Source organism: Mesoplodon bidens (genome assembly GCF_964165515.1).
Source record: "Mesoplodon bidens genome assembly, chromosome: 7".
Taxonomy (NCBI): Eukaryota; Metazoa; Chordata; class Mammalia; order Artiodactyla; family Ziphiidae; genus Mesoplodon; species Mesoplodon bidens.
In genome coordinates, this window is record NC_138164.1 from 102,854,270 (window position 1) to 102,869,783 (window position 15,514).

Below are 15,514 nucleotides of genomic sequence, written 5' to 3' on the forward strand. Positions count from 1 at the left end.
GCAGAGAGGGGAGAGAAAAAAACAGGCATATATTCTACGTACCAAGATTTTATTTGAATCGTTGAGTCGACCCTTCAAGGCAGTTGGAAGTTCACCTATGTTTGGCTGGATAAATTTTGCTTCATTGATAATACCTGCCACTTCATCTAGGCCTTCTTTCCTGATCTTCCAATTCTTGTCACCAATCTTAGACACCAAATCTGAAGTGATTTTATCACTGAAAAAAAAAAAGACAGAATCCTTAATTCCAGATGCCTAAAAGAACAATGATGTCACAGAAGTACCCTTGACTGAGAAACAGAAGACACCATTAAGAATTAAGCATAGGGCTTCCCTGGTGGCGCAGTGGTTGAGAGTCTGCCTGCCGATGCAGGGGACACGGGTTCGTGCTCCGGTCCAGGAAGATCCCACGTGCCGCGGAGCGGCTAGGCCCGTGAGCCATGGCTGCTGAGCCTGCACGTCCGGAGCCTGTGCTCCGCAACGGGAGAGGCCACAACCGTGAGAGGCCCGTGTACCACAAAAAAAAAAAAGAAAAAAAAAGAAAAAAAAGAATTACGCATAATACATCAAATAAATCATTAGCAACAAACCTGATTTCTGTCCTTGGCAAAAGATCCACAACATCATTGCCCCCATCATCTGGTTCGTCTCCATCTTCTCCTTCATCTGTAGCACTTGTACTGTGTTTGGAAATCCCTCTGGTTGGAGCAGGTGGGTTCTGTCCCTGCATCTACACACAAATAAGTCAGTGAGGCTAATGAACTTGATGAAGAATATGAGAGCAAACTGGTTAGAGAATGGTACCTGTGTCAAACTTTCATATTCCTTCAAAATGCTTAATATTCACACAGCACATATTTTAATTCCTACTTAGATTCCAATTTTGAGACTATGTGACAAAAGATATCTTTATACAAACCTATTAGAATCTGACTTCTCAATCATAAAGCTGTCTTTTGACTTGTATGCCCAAGACAATACAGAGCAAGTCTGCCAAAACTTAGCAATTTCAATTAGAAAGTTTATTCAAGGAAGGTCAAGTTTCTTTTTACTTAAAACAAAATTTAATGTTATATTTAGTGTACTTTTGGAATAGGTAATACATTCAAAATGTTTGATATTCCAAAGCTACAAAGAGGAAAATGTCCCATCCTATACTATAGCTATCTATAATTCTCTTCCTCACAAAATCATCCATTTCTTATGAATTCTTCCCAGGGATACCTTATACATATAAAAGCAAATACATACATATTCTTCATTCCAAGGGTTAAAAGTTTAAACTTAACTAATATAAGCATTCTCAAGTCAACTATGGATTGTATCATTTGTGGAATCTTTACCTTCTCAAATTCTGCATCTATCTGGGATAGGAGGGCAGGCTTCTCATCCTCAAAGAACATTCGCAGAGAGGGGCCAACGTACAGATACATCACGCCAAGCAAGGTGATGGCAGAAGTCCTCACAGCCTGGCAGAACAAAAAGAACTTTTCAGATCAGAACAGAACCATAAACATGGCTGTACTTACTACTCTTCCCATACATGCTGGTATGTACTCACCGGGTTTGTTGCAGCAAGAGCTGTCTTCACATTGCTAATGAAAGCTTTCACGTTCAATCTAGAAGAAATGATACTTAGAATGAAAAACAAGTGAAACCTCAAAATACTCAATGGAGTTTTATAAAGCCAGACTCCAGAACCAGCTTCCTTTAGATATGTCCTGAGTTTCACCTATTCTCTTTCTACACTCATTTAAAGTAAGCTTTAAATACTATCTATATGCATTAGATCAATCCAGTGTTGATCTCTTTCCTGAACTCCAGATTCATATATCCGACTGCCTTTGTGACATTTCCATTTTTATATCTAGTAGATATCCTACATCTGTCAAAACCAAACTCCTGATTGTCCACAGCCCGACCCCCTAAACCTGTTCTTCCCACAGTTTTCCCTATCTCAGTAAACAGCCACTTCATTCTCCAGTTGCTCAGGCCATCCTTGACTCCTCAGAGTCACCCTTGACTCCTCTTCTCTCTTAAGTTCAATATCTTGCTTAGTTCTACCTTCAAAATATATTCTGAGTCATAATACTTCCAAGCCATATTATTTCTTGACAGGATTATTTCAGTAGCCTTCTAATTAGTCTCCCTGCTTCTGCCCTTGATCTTCACTATCTGTTCTCTCTGACTATAGTCTGAGTAATCCTTGTATTCTCCTGCTCAAAACTATCTAATGGTTTCCAATTTATTCAAAACTTTGAGGCCCTACACAACCTGGGCCCCTGTTCTTTCTTCAATCTTTATCTCCTACCACTCCCTACTCCCTCACTCTTCTACTCCAACTGCATTCTGAAGAACAATGACTCCTTGCTCTTTTAAAATATATCACGTGTGCTCCTGCCACAGGGCTTTTGCACTTGCTGTTCCCTTCGACTAGAATGTTTTTCTCCCAGGACTTCCGTAGTGGCGCAGTGGTTAAGAATCTGCCTGCCAATGCGAGGGACATGGGTTCAAGCCCTGGTCCAGGAAGATCCCACATGCCGTGGAGAAACTAAGCCTGTGCACCGCAACTACTGAGCCTGAGCTCTAGAGCCCGCAAGCCACAACTACTGAGCCTGCGTGCCACAACTACTGAAGCCCGCGCACCTAGAGTCCGTGCTCTGCAACAAGAGAAGCCACCGCAATGAGAAGCCTGCGCACCACAACGAAGAGTAGCCCCTGCTCGCCGCAACTAGAGAAAGCCCGCGTGCAGCAATGAAGACCCAATGCAGCCAAAAATAAATAAATAAAATAACTTTATTAAAAAAAAAAATCTTGGCTTTGCCACTTTCTAACTATGACTTGGGCAGATCACTTAAGCTTTCTGTGCCCTAGTTTCCTCATCTATAAAAGGAGAGAACAATACCTCACATGGTTTTTAATGATGATTGAATCAAATGAGTTATTATTTAGAAAGTGCCAGGCATGAAGTAAGTCTATAAAATTTTGTTAAGTAAAATACAATAGTTCCCCCTTATCTGGGAGGGATACCTTCCAAGACCCCCCAGTGGATACCTGAAACCGTGGATAGTACTACATAAACTATTTTTTTCCTATACTTATGGAACTATGATAAAGTTTAATTTATAAATTAGACACAGTAAGAGATTAGCAATAATAACTAATAACAGAATAGAACAGTTATAACAATATACTGTAATAAAAGTTATGTGAGTGTGTTCTTTCTCCTTAATCAATTTTTTCAACTCTACCAGAAACGCAGTGGCTGCTTCACTGGCAAATGCAGCCTCTCCTGTAATTTTTACATTTTTCAGTCCCAACCTGTTTCTGAATCTGTGTACCCATCCTTACTTGCAGTAAATGGTTTGGTGTCACTTGTTTCAGGGGATCCCTTACTGAAATCTTCATAGCCTGCATGCTTTTGGGTGGAACACATTGCCATCAGTCATGTTTTCTTTCCGTTTATGTCCTCCACCCAAAAATTTAATGCCTTTTCCATCTTAACTAAGCACTTACAATGTTTGCAGTTTGAGGTGCAATAGTGAAACTCACAAATTTCTTTTTCCTTCACAATTTATGGACAGAAGATTCTTACTGTAGATCTTAGCAACCTCAGCATGCCATTTTTTTCTTTCCTTACTGAGTTGAGAACTTTCACTTTTTCACTTAAAGGAAGCACTTTACAGCTTCGTTTTAGCATATCCAAATTGCCAGCATCTCTATTCTTGCACTTTGGGGCAAATTTTTTTTTAAGACTTTTTTTATGTGGACCATTATTAAAGTCTTTATTGAATTTCTTACAATATTGCTTCTGTTTTATGTTTTGGTTTTTTGGCCACGAGGCATGGGGGATCTTAGCTCCCTGACCAGGGATCGAACCCGCACCCTCTGCATTGGAAGGCAAAGTCCCAACCACTGGGCAGCCAGGGAAGTCCCATGGGGCCATTATTAAGTAAAATAAGGGTTACTTGAACAGCAGCACTGCAATACCACAAGGATCGATCTGTAACTGAGACAGCTACTAAGTGACTGATGGGTGGGATACACTGGACAAAGGAATGATTCATATCCCGGGCAGGACAGAGTGAGATTTCATCATGTTACTCAGAACGGCCCACAGTTTCAAACTTATAAATTGTTTATTTCTGAAACTTTCCATTTAATATTTTTTGACTGCAGTTGACTGTGGGTTACTTAAACTGTGGAAGGTGAAACCACAGATAAGCGGGGGACTACTGTAAACAAATGTGTTCAATAGGCAAATAACTTTGGGAAAGAGTGAGTTAAACAAGTGTCTCAACTGCAGGACTTCTGAGAGCCTTTAATTTTCCAACGTGCACTACATATCTCTAAACAAGTGTGATTTTATATAGTATTTTCCAAATGTATTTGACTAGGAATCCTTGGAATTGGCTTTTCTGTGGGACAGTTACAAATACCTAAGGAAAAATAACTTAGAGAACTCTAATATTAGTGGATATCAAAATGCAGGAGCACAAGCCAATATAGGCTTTTCAGGAACAAAGGTAGTCTTGTTTTATATAAATTATAGACAATCCAGCTCTGGCTTCTCAGAAATAAGCAGCAATAGCTACAACAAATATAATCACCAGTTAGAGACTGGCAAAACATGTACTTGATTTCTTTCTGACTTACCCAGAAAAACCAAATTCTTTTATTGCATTTGATAGCCAATTCAGAGTTTCTGACTGATTCTTGGGATTCTTCTGTGAGAAAGCCATTGACATAACCTGGAGTGGAAAAACAAACATACAAAAAAACAAAACAGATCTGCGTTTTCTCTCATATTTCTCACAGAAATATAGCTTGACATTAAGGCAGTAGTGGATTAAGCATGGTTTTCCTGATGCTAACACAACTGCAAGAATGCCTTAGGAATGAAATATTCAATTTACACAAGAAAATGAAGTAAGTGACAGAAGTATTAAAAGCATTCTCACAGTATTGTACATCAACTAATACTTCAATAAAAAAAATTTTCTTAAAAGGCAATCTGGACTGTTTACGACTTTTCATTAGTGGTCACTCTGGATGATAATGTCTTAAGAGAAAATTACTTTCATTCTTAATAGAATATTCTTGACTAAGACATTTTTAATTATCAGGCAACAGTGCAAAAATTACTAAAGGTAAAAGTAAAACAGTATCAGAAAAGGTTTTACTTGAGAAGAAAAGAACTAAAGTTTAACTAATAACTTTAAATTAAAATTTGGGAAAAAACTGGGAAAACTTGAGGAAAGAGAGCTCTGTGTCACTAACCTGTTCAGCTGTCCATGGCAACATACAAGCTTCAGCTATTGCTGTCATAGCTTCTTTTGCATTGTTCCCACATTTCACATCTCCAATCTTGTCTACAAGGCCATCTAAGACGATCTGAGCTGAAGTTTTGGAAAAATTTCCCTTCTGGGCAATCAAAGCAACTATGTGAAGCTTCATTTGCATCACCTGAACAAGGATAAGTATCAGAAAGTTATGAGTAAGCCAAAGACATTTTTTTTGGCAGGGGTGGGGCGTGCCACGCGGCTTGTGGGATCTTAGTTCCCTGACCAGAGACTGAACCGGGCCCTCGGCAGTGAAAGTGCCAAGTCCTAACCACTGGTCCGCCAGGGAATTGCCCAAAGACATTTATTTATTTACTTATTTTTATAGCAGCCTGAAGATGTAACAGCTGAGAACATGACCAAACTAAAATCAAATTTTAAACCAAGAAACAAAATAATTTTTATCCTTTAATTGTTACCAATTAATGTAGCTGACAGCTAAGACAGAAAAAAAAACTCAGTGTTTTAAAATATTAACAAGCAATGTTACCACATGAAGTTTATGAATTGAAAAATATAATTTCTATATTCTCCTTCTCCTATGGTTATCTGCATATAGTACTGAGCATACATCCTGAAATACATAATAAAATGACCATACTAATTCAGAGTTCCTACTAGAGTTGCCCACAAAAAGAATTACAACCCTCATGCACACACACACACACACACACACACACACACACACACTAGAACTTGAGAGATTTAAAGAATTTGTAGATTTTTAAGTGGAAGAATGGAAGGAACTGTGAAAAACAATTTAAAGATATTAATGTGATGATGGCAGATGTCTGGGACTTCAGACACTTTTGACCAAAAATATTTCCCTTTGTCCTGTTTGAATATTTAAATAACAAGTGTTGGCAAGGAAGCAGAGAAACTGGAACTCTCCTGCACTGCTAGTGCAAAGATAAAATGGTGCAGCCACTTTAGAAAACAGTTTGTCAGTTCCTCAAAAAGTTAAACACAGAGTTACCATAAGACCCAGCAATTCTACTTCTAGGTATGTACATGTGTTCACACAAAAGCTTGTACATGAAAGTTCATAGTAGCATTATTCACAATAGCCCCAAAGCAGAAACAGTGCAAATGTCCATCAACGTATGAATGGGCAGGGACTTCCCTGGTGGTCCAGTGGTTAAGACTCCGCGCTTCCAATGAAAGGGTCGTGGGATCCCTGGTTGGAAAACTAAGATTCCATGTGCTGCATGACACAGCCGAAGAAAAAACAAAGAACTTATGAATGGGTAAATAAAATGTTGTATATCCATACGATGGAATACTGTTTAGCAACAAAAGACTGTAGAGTTGATATATGCTACAGTATGCATGAACCTTGAAAACATTATGCTAAGTAAAAGCCAGACACAAAAGGCCACATCATTCTATTTACATGAAATGTCCAGGAGAAGTGATCCATAGTGAGAGAAAGTAGATTAATTGTTGCCAGGGACTGGGGGTGGGGACTTGGGGAGGAATAGAGAGTGACTACTGATGGGTAAGGGGTTTCTCTTTGGGGTGATGAAAATATTCTAAAATTAAACAGTGGTAGGAGTTGCTAAGTATGTGTATAGACTAAAAACAGCTGCACTAAACCCTTTAAAACAATTTTATACCCTCAGGAAAGTTGCTATAAAGGAAAAAAAGATATAAAATTATCTCTTGTTATGGATCTAATAATACAAAGAAGGGTATTAGCTCAAATCAGGTGTGCTTCTTTCACCTATCTGAGAAGCTACATAAGGGGAGTTTTAAAAGTGGTGGTGTGAGGGGAAGAAGGCAGTATCAGAACCTTCTGGCACGGGAAACCTTTGTGGAGCTGGATGGTATGGATGAGGTTATAACGCAGTGCTAAGGGAACAATGAGCAAGGGAGCTAAGGTCCTAAACAGAGAAGAAGAGGCGCCAAAACAGAAGTAAAAAAGAGCCTAGCAGGAAGCCAAAAATAAACCTGATACATTTCAAACTTTTGTTTCCCATCAGCTCTGTGTATGTCTAGAGGAGGAGAAGAAAACTCTTTTCTCATTTTCCTTCATGTATTACTTTCCTATACCTACCTTTACACCTACTTTTTAGACTAAATAACAGTACTGCTCAATTTCATCTCTATTATCAGTTAATGAGTTAAACCGATTATGTGGTAATTTTTTATTAGCAATTTAAAGACTACATTTATTTTTTATGCAAAGAAATAAGAAAGCTATCTCATTGTTCATCCCTCCCTATATTAGAGGGCTTCCAGGCCTAAATAATGAGAAAAATACATACATATGAATTAACAAACAATAAGTATTTGTATATATATAAACTCCTAAATGCACAAAGTTAGAGTTATGTGTTTAATCAAAATGCACACATTCCACTGTTCATTTAAAATTACATGACACATTGGCTGAGTGATTTTAAAAAAAAGAACAAGCTAAAAATTACCAAACTCTACCTCTTTAATACACCATAGGATGATGTAATGAAAATTACTTCAATAAAAGACATTAAATCTCTAATTTAAATATACCTGAAAATTAGTTTCTTTCCATCCAGGTTTCTTGGCCAGCATCCTCACTAATGCCTGGCATGGCATTTCAGTTCGGTCCATTAGTTCAACAGCCTTGAAGTAAAACAAGATAGTATGAGAGTTAAGGGATTAACAATTAGTTCCAAGGGAACAGTATATACCAAATCAATTATGTGTTTACCTTTGAAGGAGGGAGGGGAACGGAAATGAGGAGTGTCACAGAGAGAGCTTGTTTACTTTGTTTTTTTGTTTTGTTTTGTTTTTTTTTTTGTGTGTGGTATGCGGGCCTCTCCTGTTGCTGAGCACAGGCTCCGGATGCGCAGGCTCAGCGGCCATGGCTCACGGGCCCAGCCGCTCCGCGGCATGTGGGATCTTCCCGGACCCGGGCACAAACCCGTGTCCCCTGCATCAGCAGGCGGACTCTCAACCACTGCGCCACCAGGGAAGCCCTACTTTGTTTTTTAAGTTGGATGTTTGGTATATGGTTGTTATAGTGATGCCACTGAAACTCTTTTTTTCACATTTCAGGAATTCACAAATAATTTGCCCCATAGAAAGTAACAGTAACAGTTTTAATTTGCCCAGTGTATGACAGAAACTGCTTATACATATTTTGACTTATTCAATTTTCCTAAAAACAGCAAAGTAGAGTAGGTTAGAAGCATTTAAGTACAGGTTTCAAAGAAGCACACCTCAGGGCTAAGCCTGAGTGGTGGATGCAGGACTGGAAGCCAGGACTCCTGGCACAAGTCGCAGCATTCTTGCAGTTTCTCCACACCCCTCCTCATTAGAATCAAAGAGTGTGTGCCAAAATAAACCACCATGCTCCTGTCCAACACAGATTTTTTTTAAAGAAGATTCTCATACCAAGTGATAATGTCTATTCTTCTGAGAATCATGACAACAAAGAGGGAAACATAGAAATGGATGAGAGGTGGTTTACGTGAAGAGACCTGTTTGCCTAGTAAGTTTAATACCATAATATTAAAATTCAGGGACTTCCCTGGTGGCACAGTGGTTAAGAATCCGCCTGCCAATGCAGGGGACATGGGTTTGATTGATCCCTGGTTTGGGAAGATCCCACATGCCACAGAGCAACTAAGCCCGTGTGCCACAACTACTGATGCCTGTGCGCCCTAGAGCCCACGCACTGCAACTACTGAGCCCACGCGCCGCAACTACTAAAGCCCGCACGCTCTAGGGCCTGCATGCTGCAACTACTGAGCTCACGTGCTTCAAATACTGAAGCCTGTGTGCCTAGAGCCCGTGCTCTGCAACAAGAGAAGCCACCGCAATGAGAAGCCCGCACACCTCAACGAAGAGTAGCCACCGCTCACCACAACCAGAGAAAGCCTGAGCGCAGGAACAAAGACCCAACACAGCCAAAAATAAAAAATAAAAATAATAATAATTAAAAATAAGATAGGGGCTTCCCTGGTGGCACAGTGGTTGAGAGTCCGCCTGCCGATACAGGGGACACAGGTTCGTGCCCCAGCCCGGGAAGATCCCACATGCCGCGGAGCGGCTGGGCCTGTGAGCCATGGCCGCTGAGCCTGCGCCTCCGGAGACTGTGCTCCGTAACGGGAGAGGCCACAACAGTGAGAAGCCCACGTAGCGCAAAAAAAAAATAAAATAAAATAAAATAATAAAATAAAATAAAATTTATGTAAACCTTATAATTCAGAATGAACCAAATTTTCTTGAATATGCATCACTTAGGTTATGAGCTGATAGAAGCCACAGAAAACAGATGTTGAAAGATAAATACTACACAGCTAAAAAGCAAATAAAAACCCCACCTCATCTTTAGTTAACACCCTGCAGACATGTTCACTGGTTATAAAATACAGCAATTAGGACTAGCCCTTCATTTATCAATTCATCACTTCTGTATGATGTAATTTTCTTTCACATTCAACTCATCCCTGTGCACCCACCTTTTGGAACTCTTCCATACAGGCCAGCCTTTCCTTCCAGTTACTGCTGTCTAGAAGCTGTATACAGGTAGCAGGAAGGACAGCTGAAGCTTTTTCTTCACATACTTCTATCTGTAAGATACAAAACATTAACATTAATAAGTGCTTAAGGAAACAGATGGCAAGAATGTAAGAATACCCCAGCCAAAACGACAAGAACACTCCCATAGGTGTGTTTTAGTATCTGAGGATTCTATTATACTACTGTAAAGGGGAAGTTTGTCCAAGGCACAGTTTCAATAAGCTAAAAAGACATCCATTAACTATATGTTACAGAACTCAGAAAAGAAAGAACTTGAATCTCCTCATAGGCAATGACTCTCCGCGGTTTTGAGTTTGAGGCATATACTGTACAATACTGACTGAGAGCTCAGGCTCCACTGTTTCTTTAGTCTCCAACCCTTTCTTGTTCTTGGTTCCAGTGCTCCCGGTGCCTCCTAGTGCAGCTGGTTTCCCCTTCTTCGGTGGCCCGCCAGGCTAAAAGCAAACAGAAAAATATTAAACCACTAAAGGATTTAGAATAGTGATTCTTAGACATTTTGGGGTTAGAGATTCCTCAAAAATTTGATTCAAATGAGGGATCACTCAACCAACAGCGACAACAAAAAGACCCATATTTTTGGGCCTACAGAATTTAGCAATTTCAAGGGCAGACAGACCTCCTGAAGATCATTCACGGGGAATCTGAAGAAGCTGTATTAAGAACCTCTAGGGCTTCCCTGGTGGCACAGTGGTTAAGAATCCGCCTGCCAATACAGGGGACATGGGTTTGAGCCCTGGTCCAGGAAGATCCCACATGCCGCGGAGCAACTAAGCCTGTGTACCACAATTACTGAAGCCCACGTGCCTAGAGCCCGTGCTCCACTACAAGAGAAGCCACCGCAATGAGAAGCCCGAGCACTACAACAAAGACAACAGCAACTAGAGAAAAGTCCACGAGCAGCAATGAAGACCCAACGCAGCCAAAAATAAATTAAAAAAAAAAAGAACCTCTAATTCAAAATGAGCGAATAAGATAAATGAAATAAAAACGATGAACTGGATTTATGCTACATTTACAGATTAATTTGAGAATTAATGTTTGATGCCTTTAAATGCCTCTAGATTCTTCCTACACTAGTAAAGGGCAGTTTCTGAGTTATAACATTTACTCACTATTAAACCACAAAGTTACTCCAAGTAACATGAGAATATGTTATTACTCACTGTAGAACTATCTAATTTGTGAAGGAAAAGAGGTGTTATGCCAATTTCAGTGAGTGTTCTAGTTATGTTGAAGATGGCCATCTCACTGAATATTTTTTATTGTTTTATTAGTTTTCCAGTTGACTTGCTTGGATTTTCCAAGGATATGATCATATAATCTATAAAAATGATATACTTAATCATGTCAAAGTATCCATCCATTTCTATATGGTTAAGAATTTTTATCAAGAAGACATGTTGAAATTTATTATATTCCTTTTCAGTGTCTGAAATTAGACTTCTTTTGATCTATAAATTCAGTAATTTTTCTAATATCAAACTATCCTTGCAATCCTGGAATAAACTTCAGTTGCTCATACTTTCTATTGTACCCACTGGATTCTATCTGCTAATATTCTATTTAAATATCTTGATTTAAATTTATGTCACCCCCAGTTTTGAAAGGTCACAAGAAAATAGCAGTTTGTGGAAAGGTACACAGCCAAGGGCAGTAACATTAATATAGCAACACAGATCACTGTTCACATCATTCCTTCTACCTATTTTGGATATTTGTTAAGCAATGCCCAAACCTAAAAAGAAAAGATAAAATGACAGAGGACCAAATTAGTCTTGAACATCCAGAGCTGTTCTGAAACCACTGTTATCTTGAACATATTCTGAGCTTTTAAGGTGGGGTTAGCAAAGCTAAGATGCTGGTTTTTAATCCAATGGAAACCTCTAACACTTGCCAGTTCACATTAGCACTATGATTTTATTGGTTCATAATAACTACCCCATGAAGAGAGATTTAATTGTTTTCTCACTGTAAAAATAGAAAATTTTACACTCTTTGATTTACTAGAACACCTCTTCTGGATCCTTTCTTGTATATAACAGTACTCTGTTTTATTAATTGAGAGGCACCTCAATTAATACATCTCCTACCTTTTTTTTTTTTTAAACATAGACATACATGTTTATTGACTTAGTAGGTTTATTGGCTGATACTGTCCTACTGAGTTTTTCAAAAGAACAAAAGCAGGTCCTTCCCCACCCCACCCACAGCTTATTCTTGGGGGAAGGAAAAGAATCCTTTATAAGAGAAAGCCAGCTAGCATGGAAAGGTTCAGCAAGATAAGAAAAGGTCTTAAGGTGCTGCGCCCGGGTCACTGTCCAGAGAAGCAGGAGCTGGTGAGAAAGGAGAAAATAGCTGCCAACTCCCTGTACTGGAGTACTGAAGAGACAGTATAACATGAAAGTACACAGACTCTGTAGCTAGATACCTGGGTTCAAATCCCAGTTCTGCAACTCTGGTCATTCAACAAATATATGCAGAATTCCTGCTATATGCCAGACAGAGCCTCTTCTAGGCACAAGGCGTCAAGCAGTGACAAGATCTCTATCCTTTAAAGTTTACAATACAGTGTGGGGAGACAGAATAAACAAACAAGTGAATTGTAAGAGCATGTGCAGGACATTTAACCTTGCTGAGCCCTATTTCCTTTTCTGGAAAAACAGGGATCACAAAACGCTTATCTCAAGGGTTGTTATGATGATTAAATGAGATTATGTAGGTAAAATGCTTCACAAAGTAAAGCTCACTAAATATCAGTTCTCTTTTCCTAACTCCAGGCTGGGGTTCAGGGTGGAAAAGAGAATCAAACTCCTTGCATTTTCAGCAGATAACTTCATGCTTAAGAGAATCCAGTCCAAGAAAAGTGTTCACTGTAAGAATGCCATATTTGCCCTTGGTCATTTCCCCCTCTTCTACACTACAAAGTGAGACCCTGATGGAATGGAGACTCGGTGCTGCAATTCCAGAGCATTATTAGCAAAATGACCTTATGTTAGGTTAGAAAATGAACTTACGTTATTAATGTTATGTACCCTACCATACTATTTCATTATTATTATTATTTTTAATAAATTTATTTTATTTATTTTTGGCTGCGTTGCTGCACGCAGGCTTTCTCTAGTTGCAGCAGGCAGGGGCTACTCTTTGCTGTGGTGCGCGGGCTTCTCATTGCAGTGGCTTCTCTTGTTGCGGAGCACAGGCTCTAGGCGCGTGGGCTTCAGTAGTTGTGGCACCTGGGCTCAGTAGTTGTGGCTCGCAGGCTCAGCAGTTGTAGCACACGGGCTTAGTTGCTCCGCAGCATGTGGGATCTTCCCAGACCAGGAATCGAACCCGTGTCCCCTGCATTGGCAGGTGGATTCTTAACCACTGTGCCACCAGGGAAGTCCCTATTTCATTATTTAATGATATTTTCTGATGCCTTAAAATGTACCCCTATATCTTCATTACCATTTTTATCTCTATATAGGTTTCAAATAACCAAATGTACTATTGGAATACGCTGTCTTCATTAAAAGATGCTCTGCTGTATTTTGAATGTTGTAATGAGTTCATCTCTCAAATGAAATCATATTGAAGAACAACCCTGAACCTGAGATTCAGACCCTACCTTACTAAATTCTAATTTTTAAACCATATTTTCCAAGTCATCTATTAACCTTAGTAGCAGGTGCCTTTTTTAAGGGTCCTGGTTTGGGTGCTGAAATGTCCTTTGTGTCCTTATCTCCTGTAGCCCCTGAAGCAGCAGCTCTTCCTGGCACAGGCTTGAACTCCTTCTTGTCAGCTGCAAGTCCAGCTTTCTTACCATGTACGAGCTCTACTTTTTCTGAACATTCTTTGATCTGGAGAATGAAATTGAGATAGACGTCACTGAGCCTAACTTTGAAACACAATCATTACATTACTTAATAAGTCATTTCTAAACCACAACTGCATGAGAATTCAGAGGGAAAGGTTTCCTTTTCAACAAAGATAAATTATCCATATTTTCTTGGCAGTAGATATACATTAGGATATATGTATATGTATAACTGATTCACTTTGCTGTACAGCAGAAACTCACATAACACTGTAAATCAACTATACTCCAATGAAAATTAAAAACAAACAATAACCATATTTTTGATGGAAAACATTCATATTTAGAAAGGCAATTTTCTAGATATTAGAAATGAAATTAACTCAAAACATCATTTTTACCTCCTCTACAGATTGGTCACTCAATTTTATTTTATTTTATTTTTTATAATTTGAAAGATATTTCTACTAATCAAGAAATTCTGATCAAAAGGATATCAGTAAACAAACCCATATTGCACAGAGACAGGACCGCTATCCAATTTCATTACAACCCATTACTAACCTACCTTATCAAGCTTGAGTTTGTCGACATCAGCTAAGAATGGGTTTACTGCTTTCTCACCAACCACCTTCAAAGCAGTACCCAATGCTTCAAATGCAGCATCTCTGACTTCAGGAGCAGAATCATTGATGTGCTATAGTCCGGAAGTAAGCAAGATGATCTTGATACAAGGTTCTTTAGGTATTACTGATTTTAATTCAGACTGATGGTTGTTAGATAAAGAATTTGCTTTTTACAATTCACAGAATCTAAGCTTAGCTTTCTATTTGCCAATTAAGTTACCCTTCCTCTTACCCTCTATCTAAAATGCTTCACAGTCAAATGATCTTTAAATACTCTAAACTGGATGCCTGTGCTTGACCAGATCCAGCTGAATATCAGTTTATGGGCCAAATAAGAAATAAAAGTTTTAGTAGTTAGTGAAATTATAAAGCTAATTTGTGCTTTTCTTCAAGAACAGGAACATAAGTAATACAAGAATTTGGATTCAATTTTCAAAGCTACAGAGGGTCTCTCCTCAAGAGACAATAATCTACAGTCTTAAAGTCAAGTAGTCACTGTACACAATCAGTAGAAAAAACAAAATCTTGCCTAGGTATAAAATATTTCCTCAATTTCAAAGAGAGTCTATACCTTAAGTAGAGCAGCACAAAAGGGCTTCAGTAAGCTCTTTGGCAGGGTAGAAGCAGTGCAGTGGCGGAAGCTTCTTGCAATAAAAAGAGATGTCTGCTGCTTGATGGTTGGATTTTTATTATCCATTACTGCTAAAACATCCTCACTGATGTTCTGTAGTGTGGTCTTTAGAAAGAAAATGTGGTCAATAAGCTTTTCTCAAACATAAAGAACAATCAAAATATTACATTGACAAACTTTACTTTAGACAAAAACACAAACTCAACTTACAGTAAGAAAGATTGCATCAATTGCCTCCTGCAGGGCTTGTACCACTTGAGGCTTCTTCTCTTTGAATTTCTCCAAAATGGTTGGTACAACCTTTAAAGGTGAATAGTTGGAATATATTCGGCAAAAAAAAAAAAAAAAAAGGAATGATGTACTGATATATGCTACAACATGGATGAACTTTGAAAACATTACGCTAAGTGAAAGATGTCAGTCACAAAGGACCACACGTGTATCATCCCATTTGTACGAAACTTCAAATCCACAGAAGCAGAAAGTATATCAGTTGTTGCCAGGGTCTGGGGGAGGGGAGAATGGGGAGTGACTGCTAATGGATATAGGGTTTCTTTTTGGGGTGGTGAAAATGTTCTGGAATTAG

General features: G+C 38.9%; 1 protein-coding gene across 3 annotated transcripts in view; it reads right to left on the reverse strand.

Moving 5' to 3' along the window:
• Positions 1-15,514, reverse strand: part of CKAP5 (cytoskeleton associated protein 5) — a 108,467-nt gene that overhangs the window by 34,472 nt on the left and 58,481 nt on the right. For all 3 annotated transcript variants that reach the window (XM_081241141.1, XM_081241139.1, XM_081241140.1), the window contains exons 10-22: positions 15,139-15,228; positions 14,869-15,033; positions 14,240-14,368; positions 13,532-13,714; positions 10,196-10,309; positions 9,794-9,904; positions 7,857-7,949; positions 5,281-5,466; positions 4,657-4,751; positions 1,562-1,619; positions 1,344-1,469; positions 591-730; positions 43-217 (exon numbers count right to left, since the gene is read on the reverse strand). In XM_081241141.1, the coding sequence (XP_081097267.1) occupies positions 43-217; positions 591-730; positions 1,344-1,469; positions 1,562-1,619; positions 4,657-4,751; positions 5,281-5,466; positions 7,857-7,949; positions 9,794-9,904; positions 10,196-10,309; positions 13,532-13,714; positions 14,240-14,368; positions 14,869-15,033; positions 15,139-15,228 (1,665 nt within the window). The remainder of the gene's footprint in view (positions 1-42; positions 218-590; positions 731-1,343; positions 1,470-1,561; positions 1,620-4,656; positions 4,752-5,280; positions 5,467-7,856; positions 7,950-9,793; positions 9,905-10,195; positions 10,310-13,531; positions 13,715-14,239; positions 14,369-14,868; positions 15,034-15,138; positions 15,229-15,514) is intronic.